This window comes from Coenobita brevimanus, chromosome 60, assembly GCF_032717465.1.
Source record: "Coenobita brevimanus isolate Jiangsu-jjx chromosome 60, ASM3271746v2, whole genome shotgun sequence".
Taxonomy (NCBI): domain Eukaryota; kingdom Metazoa; phylum Arthropoda; class Malacostraca; order Decapoda; family Coenobitidae; genus Coenobita; species Coenobita brevimanus.
Genome location: NC_137013.1, coordinates 33,208,486 through 33,223,483, shown reverse-complemented (window position 1 = coordinate 33,223,483; position 14,998 = coordinate 33,208,486). Strand labels below are relative to the sequence as shown.

Sequence of the window (14,998 nt, the reverse complement as noted above, 5' to 3'; positions counted from 1 at the left end):
CCGTGGACAAGGTGGGAAATGCCACTTATATCACCAAGCTTGACTTAGTAAAAGGATACTGGCAGGTCCCGCTGACGGAACGGGCTAAACAAGTGGCTAGCTTTGTTGTCAGTGGTGCAGTATATCAGTGCCAGGTGATGCCTTATGGATTGAAGAATGCTCCAGCCACTTTCCAGAGGCTTATGGATAAAGTGGTGGATGGCATACCTAATTGTGTCGTTTACATCGATGATGTCATTGTGTATGACACCAAGTGGGAGGAGCACCTTGATCATGTGGAAATGCTCATTAAGCGGTTGGAGGAAGCTGGTTTAGTAGTCAACTTGGACAAGTGCGAGTTCGTACGTGCTAAGGTCCAGTACCTTGGATTTGTTGTAGGACATGGGCAAGTGGCTCCACCTCGGGCTAAGGTGGATGCCATTTCCAACTTTGCAGCACCCCAGTGTCGCCGTGCCCTCCAGCGATTTTTGGGCATGATCGGCTATTACAGACGATTTATTGGGAATTACTCCACAGTGCTTGCCCCTCTTACTGACTTATTGCGCAAGGATAAGAAGTGGCAGTGGACAGCCGAGTGTGAGCAAGCTTTTACTACTGTTAAGTCTCTGCTGTGCCACCACCCTATATTGCGTGCACCAGATTTTGACAAATCTTTTGTGCTGGCAGTTGATGCTAGCCGAGTAGGGGTAGGAGCAGTGTTGATGCAGCCGGATGAGGGCCAGGTTGAACATCCCATATCATACTTCTCAAAGAAGTTTAATAGAGCCCAGAAGAACTATTCCATCATAGAGCAGGAGTTATTAGCGATTATCCTGGCCCTGCAACACTTTGCTGTCTACCTGCCCCCTTTTGGCCCTGTGATCAAGATTTATTCAGACCATCATCCCCTGCAGTTTTTGAACAAGTTTAAATTTAAGAACCAGCGTTTGACCCGCTGGAGTTTGCTTTTGCAAGAGTACAATTTAGAAGTTAGGCATATTAAGGGGATTGATAACGTAATTGCTGATTGTTTATCCAGGGAGGGGTCAGGGTCTTGATTCGAAAATTTTGATCCAGGGCTCAAAATTTTCCCTTGGGGAAGGGCGTGTTACGCTGTCTGCCTTTCCGTTCCCACGGGTGTATCCGTTACAGCTGGGCTAGGGGGATTATGCAGTATGTATCCGTGTCATTCGCGGAGTTTATATTAGCGAGTGCTACAAGTTCTTTTGTTTCTTTCGTTCCCGCCACTGAGAGCAATTTTATTTCATACCATGCTGAGTATGCATTTGATTATTTTGATTGTCTTGTGTGAGCTACAAGTATATTTAATAATGTTTTGCTTGCATTAGAAGTACCAGTTTATTGTAGAGAGAGAGGGGCACGAATATAAGTTCTTATTAATTAATTTGATTCATGCGTTCGCGCTTGGCCGTGCACGAGCCTTGATCAGAGGCAGTCTCTTCCCAGCTAGCTTCCGTATCGTGCGTGTGTGCACACTCTCTCTCTCCCCAGTCATTTTTTTCTGCCGAGCTGGCGTTTTCATTTAAGTTTATTTTTATTCTTTTGTTGCTGACTGAGGGAAGTAGTTATTTTTTATTGTTTTTGTAACCGTGTTGTCTTTGGAGGGCCAGTTTGGCTCACCGTGGTCTTCTCGCTGCCTTTGTTAACGTTCCCCAACACACGTACATACACACACACACCCCTAACCCCTACACAGTTAATCCCATCTCTTTGCTCAAGGCTAGTGAGAACCATCGTGAGCTATTAACTGCGTTCCCCCTTGGACACGGGTTAAGTAGAAAGTCGTCACCACCGGAAGTAAGTGGGAGGTGTTCCTGTATACTGTCTCAGGCGGTATTACTTCCGGTAGTGGCGATAGTAGGCTAGATCTATAGGTAGGCTGTTCCGTTTTATTATCAAAGTACAGAGTGTTGCGTTCTTAAGTAAGTACTGTACTTCCGTTGTGCAGTTTTTCTCTAGTTTGCGGAGTGTCAGTGCCGGGGTCTGCGTTATTTTGCAACGCAGTGGAGGCCGATCATCTAAGGCTGACTTGTTGTCTTTTTGTAATAGCCCCGGGCTGGCGCAACCGTAACAATACATTATGAAATGATTGGCAGGAAATCTAGACAATACATAATAAATTAGGTAGTTCCAGGTGAATGTAAATATCACTTAGGCTTCTCCCTTCCTTTCTTATATATACTTTTATTATGAGAATAGATTATACGACATATTTCAAGGGGAAATAAACAGGAAAAATTAGCAAACGAGTGCACGTGAGGTGTTGTCAGGTGATAATTAGCCAATTCCAGGTGTATGGCACTATCACTTACCTTATTTCTTTTTTGTATATATTATTTGGTATAAGAATAGGGCATAGGGCTTATTTCAATGGATGAAATCAGTGGAAAATTTCAGGGAAGATTTACTTAGCGCAGCGTGGCCGGGCAGGCGAGAGGAGAGGGTAATGGAGGGGAGTCAAGAACGGGGAGAAATGGCTAAATTGTCAACAATGGATGAGAGTACAGATCAGATTAGGAGTGCTGACTAGTGTTGGACATTGGCAGTACTGATAGATGATACAAGCCACCACTTGAAAGCCCGGGCGAATTCAAAATAGCACAGAATCACAAAAGTGATGCCCCGCGGTATGATCCCTTGCTCCCAAGCATCACGAAAGTGATGCCCTGCGGTTAAGGGGTTGACAGATCCAAGGATGTGAAGCATGTATGGAAACTGTAATATGTTTAACCCCTTCAATCCAGTGGTCTTGTATTCCATTCTTAACCCTTTAACCGCGGGTGTCATTCCAGAATGACATTGCAAAAACTGGACCAAACCGCGGGTGTCATTCTCGAATGTTTGTGAATATTTTGAATACCCCGTGTTTTTTCCGTGCGCCAATTGTTTCAAGGGAGAGTAGCTATTAAGTTCTTTCACTCCAGCCGACCCCCACCTCCCTCCTCCCCCCCCTGGGGCCCCACCTCCCACCCCCTGGGCCCCCCACCCCACCCCGGACCAAACACGCATCAGTATCTGTCCAGCTGTGTGAATGACAACACTGCTGATGTGGAAGTGAAGTGCAGGCAATTACAGTGCCTTTTACCTGCCTCAGTGAACACAGAGTGGGTGTTTATTGTATGTGCAGTGTTCATATATGTTTATAGTATTATTATCAGAATGAGGTTGGCATTTGGTAATGGTGTGTGAGCGAAAAATAGTGATTACAACACCGCTGATATGGCAGTGAAGTGCGGGCAATTACAGTGCCTTTTACCTGCCTCAGTGAACACAGAGTGGGTGTTTATCGTATGTGCAGTGTTCATATATGTTTATAGTATTATTATCAGAATGAGGTTGGCATTTGGTAATGGTGTGTGAGCGAAAAATAGTGATTACAACACCACTGATGTGGCAGTGAAGTGCGGGTAATTACAGTGACTTTTACCTGCCTCAGTGAACACAGAGTGGGTGTTTATCGTATGTGCAGTGTTCATATATGTTTATAGTATTATTATCAGAATGAGGTTGGCATTTGGTAAGGGTGTATGAGCGAAGGTAATGGTGTGTGAGCGAAAAATAGTGGTTTTAGATCGCTCACTTCTAATGGCACTGCCCATCCAGTGATAGTCAATGAAATCATGAAACCTACATCATTGCAAAGCCGAAGGTTAGTACTTTCTAATGGTACCTTATTTTTCGCTCCAGATTTATTCTGTGCAGAGTTATAAAGGTTTAAAGTTTGTTTACATTTTGGTCGAAACCCCCGCGGGAGAGGACAGTCGGGGCAAAACAATGCCCGCGGTTAAAGGGTTAATGTCCCCTATCAACTGTTCAACTTTCTGAACCAGAGGGATAAGATTTAGCCCTCAGTAACTCCTTTTCTACAAGGGGATATTACTAACCTAAATATAGTTAACATCTGCAGCAGCAGAATGAAACTACTGGACAAAGACAACACTATACTGAAGGGTTAATAATGATAAAATACCTCAGTGTAAGCAATGACTGTAATCCAGAAGGTCTTGGTGGGTCTAGGTACACTGAGGGAGCCCCAGAGGAAGACCAATAAGGGCAGAGGAAGGGACAGTACCGATGCTGACTTGATCTGGTTTACGAAGATCATAATGTAGCACACCAGTTCTGACCGCGACAACATGGCATACCTTTGGGGGGCAGATGGAGAAAGGTTGGGATCAAGAGATACAATACAATGCAGCACACCAGCTCTGATGATGACAACATGGCATACCTTAACCATTTTGCTTTTATCTTAAATGAAAGCCAAATTAAAATACTGTACTCCAATTATAACCCATACTATGTGGCTTAAAAAAAAAAAAAAAAAAAAAAAAAAAAAAAAAAAGACTCCATAACTTATCTTGACTATCATCCAACTTGCCTGAACAGTGCACACAAGGCTATGAGACTCACTGGTGGCCACTAGCTATCCTAATAGTGTTTGCACCAAGTACCATAACCTGGAGTTGCTGGTCATCAAACCATGGTGGCAAAATCTTCCAATTACACACATATTATGAATTCCATTGTTTAATGGTTAGTAATGAATTGCCAAAGAGTGACATACTTTAATACAGGTACATGCCACTTAAGTGAAATCACTGTTCATCATCCATGTATAATGGAAGAAGGGTGGTAACAAAGAGGAATACTTGGCTGCCAAGCATAGGGCTAGAAGAAAGGTATACAGGGTGAAGTCTGAGTCACAGAGACTTACTTGATAATCCAAATCGTGTGGAGAGGAAGAATATGATATTTAAGGAGGCAAATCAGGTGAAGAGGGAGAATCTGGATATTACAGGTGAGCAGAGTGTGAAGAATGACGAAGGAAGGGTAGTGGTGAACCGTGCGGATATTATATACACATGGAGAAAGCATTATAGCTGGTTGTTGAATGAGGAGTCTGACTGGGACAGGGAACATTTGGAGCCAGCAGATCCAGTGTATGGTCCTTGGCCTTTGATTGACGCTGCTACTGTGAGTGAGGCAATAGGCAGGATGCAGGTGGGGAAGGCAGCACGTGTGTCTGGGTTGACTGCTGAAATGTTGAAGGCCTCAGGAGATGTAGGAGTGAGGTTAGTCAATGACCTAATAAAAATGATTATATAAGTGTGTTGTCCCAGATGACTGACTGAAGAGCGCAATTGTAAATGATTACAAAAAGGAGAATGATGCCCTGGAATGAGGAAATTATAGAGGTATAGAGCTTTTAGATCAGATAATGAAGGTAATGGAGAGAGTTCTAGAAGGTACAATCAGAGGAAGAGTGACTATTGATGAGATGCAGTTGGGTTTATGCCAGGCAGGGAGACAACTGATGCCATATGCACTCTCTGACAGCATCAGGAAAAATATATAGGAAAGAAAAGGGAACTGTACTTTGTTCTTGTCAATTTGGAGAAGGCCTTTGACGGTGTCCCTAGAGAAGTGGTGATGTGGGCAATGAGAATGCTTGGGATGGAAGAGTGGCTGCTTAGGGTGGTTATGGCCATGTATGTGGGTGCTCACACCCAGGTAAGAGTGAATGGAGATATGAGTGATGAGTTTTTCGTGAATGTTGGTGTATATCAGGGATCAGTCTTGAGCCCATTGTTGTTTATCATGGTACTTGATGCCCTCTCACATGACTTCAGAAATGGACTCCTGTGGGAGATGTTGTATACTAATGATTTGGTGTTGATTGCAGAGAAAGAGATGTGGAGGAAAGATTTAGGAAGTGGAGAGACTGTATGGGGCACAAGAGCTTAAGGGTAAATGCTGATAAAACAATAGTGATTTTATCTAGGGTTGGTAGTGGTACGGGCAAAGAAGGGGGAGAGTGGCCATGCGCAATCTGCCACAAGGGCGAGCGAAGTAATTCCATCTCATGCAGTGTTTGCGATAAGTGGGTGCATAAGACATGTAGTGGTATTAGAGGCAGAATGCGAGATTATGCTGATTTTATGTGTGTGGTGTGTCAGGGAGAGCAGGTGGAGATTGTCAGGCATGAAAGGAATGAACTTGCTGGTGAGTCTCTTGAGTATGTGGAAGAGTTTTGTTATTTGGGAGACATGTTATGCACTGGAGGTGGGGCTGGAGCCAGCTCTGTGAATAGAGTGAGAAATGGTTGGAAGAAGTTCAGGGAGCTATTGCCTCTCCTGACACTGAGAGGGCTCTCCTTATGTGCTAAGGGATCTTTGTATGCAGAATGTGTTAGGAGTGTAATGCTGTATGGTAGTGAGACCTGGGCAGTAGTAGTAGTTGTTCCCTAGGCAGTCTGGGCAAACAGCCCCAGGTCCCTAAAAAAGGCCATGGCCGAGACCAGGATTTCCCACAGAGCTCTCAAGGAGTATATGTTGTGTTGTTGGCATAGGTGATTGTGTGCAATGCAGTCTTCCATAACATGCTTAATAGTATGGGGTGCTGTGATGCATCCTGGACAGGCATCAGTGACGAAGTCATCCAGCCTCTTCTGATAACTTAAGAGGGCTGGATGATGCCCACATCTCAGCCTGGCCAGGTGGACCCTGTCCTCACAAGGGAGATAGGATTCAGAAGGGTGGATATCGGGAGGTCGTGCACACAGCTGTGTGTTGTCTTTAAGTGACTGAATGGAGTGGAGAGAGATTTGAGTATGGATATGCTTCTGGAAGCTGGGCTGAGGCAGGGCAAAGAGGAAGAGATGACAGTATTTTGTATATCGTGTGCTGGGTGTCATTTTAATGTTCCTTGGTGTGTGTGGATGTGCTGCCAAGTAGTGCAGTGGATGTTGTGGGTTTGTGGAGGCTGCAACGAGAATTTGGGTGCCTCTCATGTCTAGATGATTCTTGACTTTGAGGACTTTGGTTTCTTGATGTACATGTAGGTGGTCTGAGGGTGTAGTAGCTGGGCAGACTGTGATTATTTTTAGGGACTTGTTCTGTATGGTCTGTAGAGTGTTGTAGTGTGTTTTAGTGAGGTTAGGAGCCCAAGCAGGGCTTGCATAATTCATCACTGAACATACATATTGTTTGTATACTGTGATGGTGGTTTCACTGTTGTGTCCAAATGCTGTATAGGCAAGTGACATCAAGGCACTGAGTCTTAGTGTTAATTTATCTTTAATGTTTGTGATGTGTTGCTTAAATGACATTGATGTTACACCAATGATTTTGTGTGTGTGTGTGTGTGTGTGTGTGTGTGTGTGTGTGTGTGTGGTAGGGGAGTGTTGTTTATGATGACATGTGGAATGTGATTGTGTTCTGTTGTCCAGTTTGTGAGATGGGTCACTGTAGATTTGCCTGGGGTTATATTAAGCCTGTTTGTGGTGAACCATTGTGTAGTGTGCTGAAGTAAGGTTGGAGGATGTGTGCAGCTGTGTTTGCATTTTGGTGTGTACATGCAAGTGTTATGTCATCTGCACAGGAAGCTATGTGTATCTGTGGTGTGTGGGATGTGGGTATGTTGTGCATGTATAGGTTAAAGAGTCTAGGGGAAAAAACAGATCCATGGGGGACTCCATTTGTGAAGTTTCTGATGTTCGAAGTCTGACCGACAAATGTCACATGTGCACGTCTGCCTGCTAAGTACTTTGCCAGCCATCTTTTAGTGCTGTGCATGTTTGTGCTGAATATTTTGTTTGTGAGGTTGTGGCGGGAGATGGCATCAAAAGCTTTGCTAAAGTCTAGTGTGACTAGGAGTGTTCTGTGTGGTGGCCTAGTTGAATTCATGCCATCAAAAACTCTCTAAGGTCAATAAGAAGAACGTTTGTGGAGTGTAGCGGCCTAAAACCATGTTGTGATGGGGCTAGGGGGATGTGAGGTGTAACTAATTGTAGTACCAGTCATTCAGTGACTTTGAAGGGGGTGCAGAGAAGTGTGATAGGGTGGTGTGAGGAAGGTAACATGGGGTCTTTGTTGGGTTTGGGGATAATGATGAGAATGCCATGCTTCCAGATGCTGGGTATTATGTTGTGTGTGTAGCTGTAGTATGATATGTTGGTGAGTGCTTGTATGCCTTGCGATCCAAGGTGTTTAAAATGTATGTTGCTTATGTTGTCTGGTCCACAGGCAGATGAGTGCTTAAGGCTGCTAATGATGTGCTTCGTCTGGTTGTAAGTAAAGACGTGGGCAGTAAAGGAAGAGGATATTCACAGGGTTAAACACACAGAAATGACAATGATTAGGTGGATGTGCATTGCATTCGTGTGTGAAAGGCCTGGGGGGCTAGGTTTACGATGGAGGTGTTGAGAGGTAGAATAGGACTGGAGTGTATTGGTGTTGTGATAAGGAGAGGTAGATTGAGGTGGTTTGGGCATTTGGAGAGGATGGAGGATGATAATTGGGTTCAGAAACTGAGAAGCATTAATATTAGGGGTGGAGTTGCGATAGGTGGCCCAAAAAAGACCTGGGACAAGGTCATTAAGTGTAACCTCAAGGTTATGGGACTGAACAGGGAGACTGCCAGAGATCGAGAAACATAGAGAGCTGCCATTAGGTGACCAAGGCCGATGCATGCAAGCATGTTAGAGCCTTCATAAACCAACAAAAGGAGTACTGTACATATAGGTGTATATACATGTACACACACACACACACACACACATTTTATATATATGGCTTTACACTGAATGACGAGCTTAATGGTCTACAAACAATTTACTTTAAAACACTGGGTGGTAACCATATAACAACCCATTCATGTTCCTAATGTGTCAACAAATGGGTTGGTGGAGGGTTAGTTCCCCTCCCCATAAAACAACTCAATGTCATATGTCCACCCCATATGAGATTATGGCATTTGGCTATAGACAGATGGATGGTTTGTCTGCCTGTCCTCTATGGACATCGAGGGTTATGGATATAGAACTCTTTAAACAGCTCTGATGGGGGTATCTTTATACCGTGAATTTTGAGGTGTATGTTACAGTTTGCTAAACTGGTGCTCATAATGGTCAAGATTAGAACAATTGGAAATCATAAAGTCAACAATAGTAGAAACATGGCAGCCAATTACCACAGGGTGCTTTACTTCTACAACCATAAAATTATTTGCTACAAAACCATATAATTATTTGTTACAACAAGTTGAATAGGTGGACGGATTGGTGAGGTGGGCAGGGCAGGCCTTTGGGGTGGGTGGATGGGCAGGGTTGCGTGGATGGATGGGTGTGGAAGGGCAGGGTGGGTGAGGTGCATGGGAGGGTGGATGTCGTGGGGTAGATGTGGTGGGGCAAGGTGAGTGGGTGGGCAGGATGGGTGGGTGAGTGTGGGTGTGTGAATGAGTGAGCAGTGTGGGTGGGAAGATACGTGGGTGGATGGGTAGGGTAGGTGGGTAGGTGGATGGGTAGGGTAGGTGGGTGGGTGGATGGGTAGAGTAGATGGATGGATGAGTAGGGTGGATTGGTGGATGTACAGGGTGAATGGATGGGTGGATGGACAGGGTGGGTGGATGGGTGGATGGACAGGGTGGGTGGATGGGTACAGTGGATGGATGGGCAGGGTTGGTTGGTGGGTGAGTAGGGTGGGTGGGAAGGGTGAGTGGGTGAGCAGGGTGGGTAGGAAGGGTGAATGGGTGAGCAAGGTGGGTGAACAGGGACAGCAGATGAGTAGGATAAGAGGGTAAGCAAGGTGGGTGGGAGGGCAGTGTTAAAATGGGTCTATGGTAAAAATACGTCTACAGAGAATATATTCCTGGGGAAATGGGCCCACGGAGGAACACAGGTTCAGCAGGCAAAATGGAATCCAGGGAGAGGAGTTCTGCAGGGGGAGTGGCCACCCGGGGGTCCCAGGTAAAGACAGTGTGCACGATCATAGAGTTTTACCTGGGCAATGCCAGGTATCGCTGCTAGTTCATTTATAGAAGCTCAGACATGCTTGAATTGGCCTTGATCACCTAATGGTAGCTCTAAACATTGCTCAATCTCTAGCAGGCTCTCTATTCAGCCCCTTATCCCTGAGAGTACACTCTATCACCTCATCCCAGGTCTTTTTCAGTCTGCCTCTCACAACTCTCCTCTCAACATTCACACCTCTCACCTTCTGCATCTAGTTGTCATCCATTCTCTCCACTTGCCCAAACTATCTCAAACTACCCTTTCCCATCACAATAGTACATTCAAGTCCCAGCCTTCCCCTAAACTCTTCATTCAAAATCCTTAACTCCTCCAGGCCTGTCAGTCAAGGAAGCACAGCACATCCATCTAATCATTACTAACTCTTTACATCAAAGCCTACAGTCAGGTCTCACTACCAAACAGCATTACACTCTTAACACATGTTGCATACAGAGACCTTAGTAGTGAATGAGAGTCCCTGACACTTTACTCACCAGATTGCAATGATCAGTTTAACTAGAGGTGGTTGCTCTCTCTGGAAATCCTTCTCAGCACCCTGGGACTCCAATAGGTTAACACTGTGATGCAGAAAATTACAAATACGTAACATTAAACATTTCATAACTGAACAACTCTACTATTCTATTTCAATTTATGCCAAGCAATTTTATTCAGCCAAGAATGCATCATAGGGGCATGAGAGTTAATATTATCACCATTACCCTTCTCAGGGTCAGCTCACCTCTATTATCCTTTTCTACCTAATCCCAGATGCATTTATTCAGCCTGAGAGTTAGTTTTAAAATCATCACTGTGTTAAGTTAATGCATACACAATTGTACATTATGCTAAAGGAAAATTATTGTATTTATAGTTCTTGGATTGAAAGTTTGACCATGTTCTACTGGACAAGTAAAAAACTGGAAATTAAGGAAGAGATTAGTTTTGTCCAACAATTCAGAAAAACCAGATTTCTGTTTCATGAGGTATAATTACTGTAGAGTAGTTTTTATATCAATAGCACTATAAATCTTTAACCTTAAAGGGTTTCATTTTTGTTAGAGTCAAACCACAGGGAATTAGAATAAAATAACTTGATACAGTACCATGACAGTGAAAAATGGGTCTAGCTACATTCAGGGAACCCCCTCAGTCAATCTGGGATATAATGAATCTTTTCAGGATGTCTATAAACCTGATATATTCCAGACTTTAAAAACAATTACCAAAACTTTATCAAACTGGTTGAACCTTGCACATCCTTCATATTATGGTGGAAAGTAAAGCTTAGGTTCTGTCTCTAGAATGATAAAAAGCATTTTTTCTTTCTCTCCCTACTTGTGTAACTGTGTAGGAAGCAGGTTTATAAGCACACATTATCACCACCAAGCACAATGGGGTAAAATGGTAACATCTGCCATCCACTGAAATGATGCATTGCATGTTTAAGTACACTTAATCCTCTACATACCTAACAGGAGGGAAGGGTAGGTTGTTAAATCAAAGTGAATTGACTTTGATATTCAAAAACAATCTTCATTTATCTTGAACTCGGATAGTCATATTATGTACAGTAGCAAACTTGGGTAAGTTTGCTACTGTGTATGACTACCCGAGTTCAAGATACATAATGATACTGTGCAAATTAATACTATATAGAGTAATGTATACTATAAATAACAAAAATGTAAAATCAAAAATAAAAAAAAGGTTGATGATGTTGCTGTCACTGCAGCATTGCTGCCTAATTATACTGATGCCACCAATGGAAGGCAGCCCTCTCCAGTCCCAGTACAGTACAATAATATGTACAGTCGACTCTCTGTGTATGTGTTCATTGTTTGCATTATTCACCTTTTGCATAGCAACCCCAAGTGCCTCACGTTCAGCGTTTATGTAATTCTCAAGGCTTTGAGGCAAAGCCTTAGCTTTCATAGGATAGAGGCACCCACAGCTCAAGGCCCTTAACCTCAGAGATCCCCTCCCAACAAAACTTGGTCAGATCTGCTACAGTATCAAGGTGAGTTTAAATTCTACTGCTATTTCCATTATTCTTGTACAGTCAATATTTAATATGCCTAATGATGATCAGTGTGTTGGTATGAATGTTTTAGTGGTGGTACAGCTTTCAGTTGGACCATAATGGGGAGTACATCTGTGGCAGTGGCAGCAGCCATGATGGTTAATTGGGCGGTAAACACTACCAGGTAAACGGAAATACATAAATCATGCCATATGTACAACTGTTATTTGTCTTTTGTGGCATGATGCCATCCCAGAATTTTTCCGAAGTCCCCTCTTTACCCCGTGCATAAAAACACACCGATCATCATTAAGTTTATGCAATACTGCATGAACAAGAATATAAAGTACTGTACTGATAATAAGTGGCTAATAAGTGGAACTTTAACATCCCAACAATTCAAGAAGTGACTTTTGGGGGGGGGGGAAAGGTAAGTATCTGAGGCTGAGAAGCTAGAGCTGGAGGACTGAGCAATGCCTCTAACACCTCAAAGCCTGAGGCTAGGCCTCAAAAACCTCAAAATCCCTCCTTCCTGATTTGTCAAAGACTTGTCTTCGTAAGTATTTTGAATGTCAGTATGCAAAATGGAACATCAGTCAGCAATTCTGAGTAAATAACAAGGAACAAATTGATATACTAATTAGAAGCCTGTGAAAAAGGAATTGCCCTATTGAGGAAATGGTGGAAACAGGCTTAACCCTCCCAGGCATGCTGACACGAATCGCATTCTTTGTGGTTTGGCACACTGATGGGAAATTGTGTGAAAAAGCAGAAAAAACACCGTCAAAAGAAAAATTTTCTGCCAATTTGCTTCAAATTTGGGCGCGTTCTAGCAGACACGTCCCTCTTCCGAGTTAAAGATTTGGTAACACTACAGAGCCTCCTCGGAGCCTGCCCGTAGAGAGAAACCTCAGTACCTCACAAGCAGTCAGGCTGTAAGGTTGCGTCGCGTGTGCTGTCCCTTTAAATCCCTCTAATTCTCCCCCTCCTGCCCGAGTCAAAGCCCCTATGGACTGAGTGTGATAATATATTATTTCTGAGCATATTTTGACGTGATTTAGTCAATGGAACATAGAGATGTATCTTGAGAAGAAATGGTGCCCATTATCAGTCGTTAGGCCTAAGGGAAAGATGCGTGTCCACTGTAGTGGGGTTGTGCCACTCTGCCTCCCCTGGGCCCTATGCTGTGAGTACATATGCGTATATAGAGAAGCCAATGCCTAAACTGTATGGTATGTGAAAGATATAATGGCTAGCTTTGTGATATATTGGAACTAGCATGCGTTACGTACACCATAGCCATGGTGTGGAATGGGACAGGTGTTACCTGTATGCCGTAGTTGGGAAGGGATTATTAGAGGTGTTCAGGGATGGAATTTGATAGTGATAATGTATATGCATATGAATTTGTGTGAAATATAAGGCCAACATGCTGCGAGTGTTCATGAAGGAGTGTGGTGTATGCCAATATAGTGGTGGATTATAAATCGCGAGGCGAAGGTGCTGCGTCACGCTCACGTTGTACCCTTGTCTATCTATCTATCTACTGCCAGACACCATAATCCCGTAAGGGGTGGCCATTTGACTTTGAGTTAGTTGTTTTACGAGGAGGGACACTAACCCTCCACCAACCCACTTGTTGACACGTAGGGAGCACGTATGGTTTGGTTATATGGTTACCACCCAGCGTTGTAAATGGTTTCTTGGCTTACAGGAAACCATTAGGCTTGTCACTCAATGTAAAGCCACCTGTAAAGGAAAGAAAAGCAATAAGAAGTGACAGGAAAGATGAGAGAAATAGGAAGAGAGGAGGACAGGCACAGAAAAAGAATGATACAGGCTACGGAAGAAGTAGGCAGCACTACATCAAGTGAGTGGATGATGGTCGGAGGTAGGGGTGGAATCATTGTGGTAGTCATGTATTTGTGTATGATTTAGCGTGAAGTGTATGTGAATTGAGCTGTGAGTGTTCGTGAAGGGATAATTTAGGGTGCGTAGCATATGTTAGTGATACCTTAGCGGCAGGTGTGCAGGGACATAAGGACACCTAGCAATCATGGAAATCATTGAACAGGTACTGTAACTTGCTCAGACATTTAGTGAGAACTTATACTTTACATAAAATGTACGTGAAATGTGCCGTGAGTGTTCATGAAGGAATTTTGTCGGTGCGTAGCGTAGGTTTGCGATACCTTAGCGGCAGCTGTGCGGGGACATAAGGACGCCTAGCAACCACGTGCATCATTGAACAGGTACTGTAACTTGCTAAGACATTTGTTGATTATTTATGATTTATATAAAATGTTTGTGATATGTGTCATGAGAGTTCATTGTGGGATGTTGTGGGTGCATAACGTATGTCGGTGATACCTTAACAATAGGTGTGCAGGTGACATAAGGACGCCGGGCAACAACGGATGTCAGTGGACAGGTACTGTACGTTGCTAAGACATTTGTTGATTATTTATGATTTATATAAAATGTTTGCGATACATGTCACGAGTGTTCCTTCTGGGATATTGTGGGTGCGTAGCGTATGTCAGCGATACCTTAGCAGCATGTGTGCAGGTGACGTAAGGATGCTGGGCAACGACAGGTGTCAGTGGACAGGTACTATACCTTGTTAACCCGCGGCGTCCCGTCGACGTACTTCCACGTCCTCACGTTATGTCACAGCCAATCCCGTCGACGTACTTCAACGTCCTGCAATTGCAAGGTTCATAATTTCCACAATTTTCAAAATTCGCGCGAGATTTTCGATTCGCCCACGTACCCAAGCCTCCCCTACCTGCCGCCAGGCGGCCAGCGTCCTAGACCTCGCGTGACCCGCGCTTGCCCTTGTCTCGGTCACTCACCTGCTAGCAGTGACCCAGGTCAGACATGGCGCGGAAAGGTCTCTCAGACGAGGAAATTGCATCCGCCCTGGAAGCCTCCACTGGAGATAGTGATTCTCTACTCGACGATGATGTGGTAGATCGCGATTACGTTCAGCCAGAGGAAGAAATAAGTAGCAGTGATGAGGAGGTCCCTTCGCCCCGAAAAATGTGGTATGTGACATACCGTAAGGCAAGGGAAGGCCAGCCTGCTCCCCAACCACGTGCATGGCTATCTCTCCATCCCGAATCTGATGAGGACGATGAGGATGACGGCGGCTTAGGACGTGATATCGCCGCATGGTTGAG

At 44.1% G+C, this 14,998-nt stretch overlaps 1 protein-coding gene across 1 annotated transcript in view; it reads right to left on the bottom strand.

Annotated features, from left to right (window-relative positions):
- The window catches only part of Piezo (piezo type mechanosensitive ion channel component), a 1,050,432-nt gene that overhangs the window by 231,653 nt on the left and 803,781 nt on the right, over positions 1 to 14,998 (bottom strand). Inside the window, exons 37-38 of the mRNA XM_080275143.1 lie at positions 10,288 to 10,371; positions 3,971 to 4,145 (exon numbers count right to left, since the gene is read on the bottom strand). Of these exons, the coding sequence (XP_080131269.1) occupies positions 3,971 to 4,145; positions 10,288 to 10,371 (259 nt within the window). The remainder of the gene's footprint in view (positions 1 to 3,970; positions 4,146 to 10,287; positions 10,372 to 14,998) is intronic.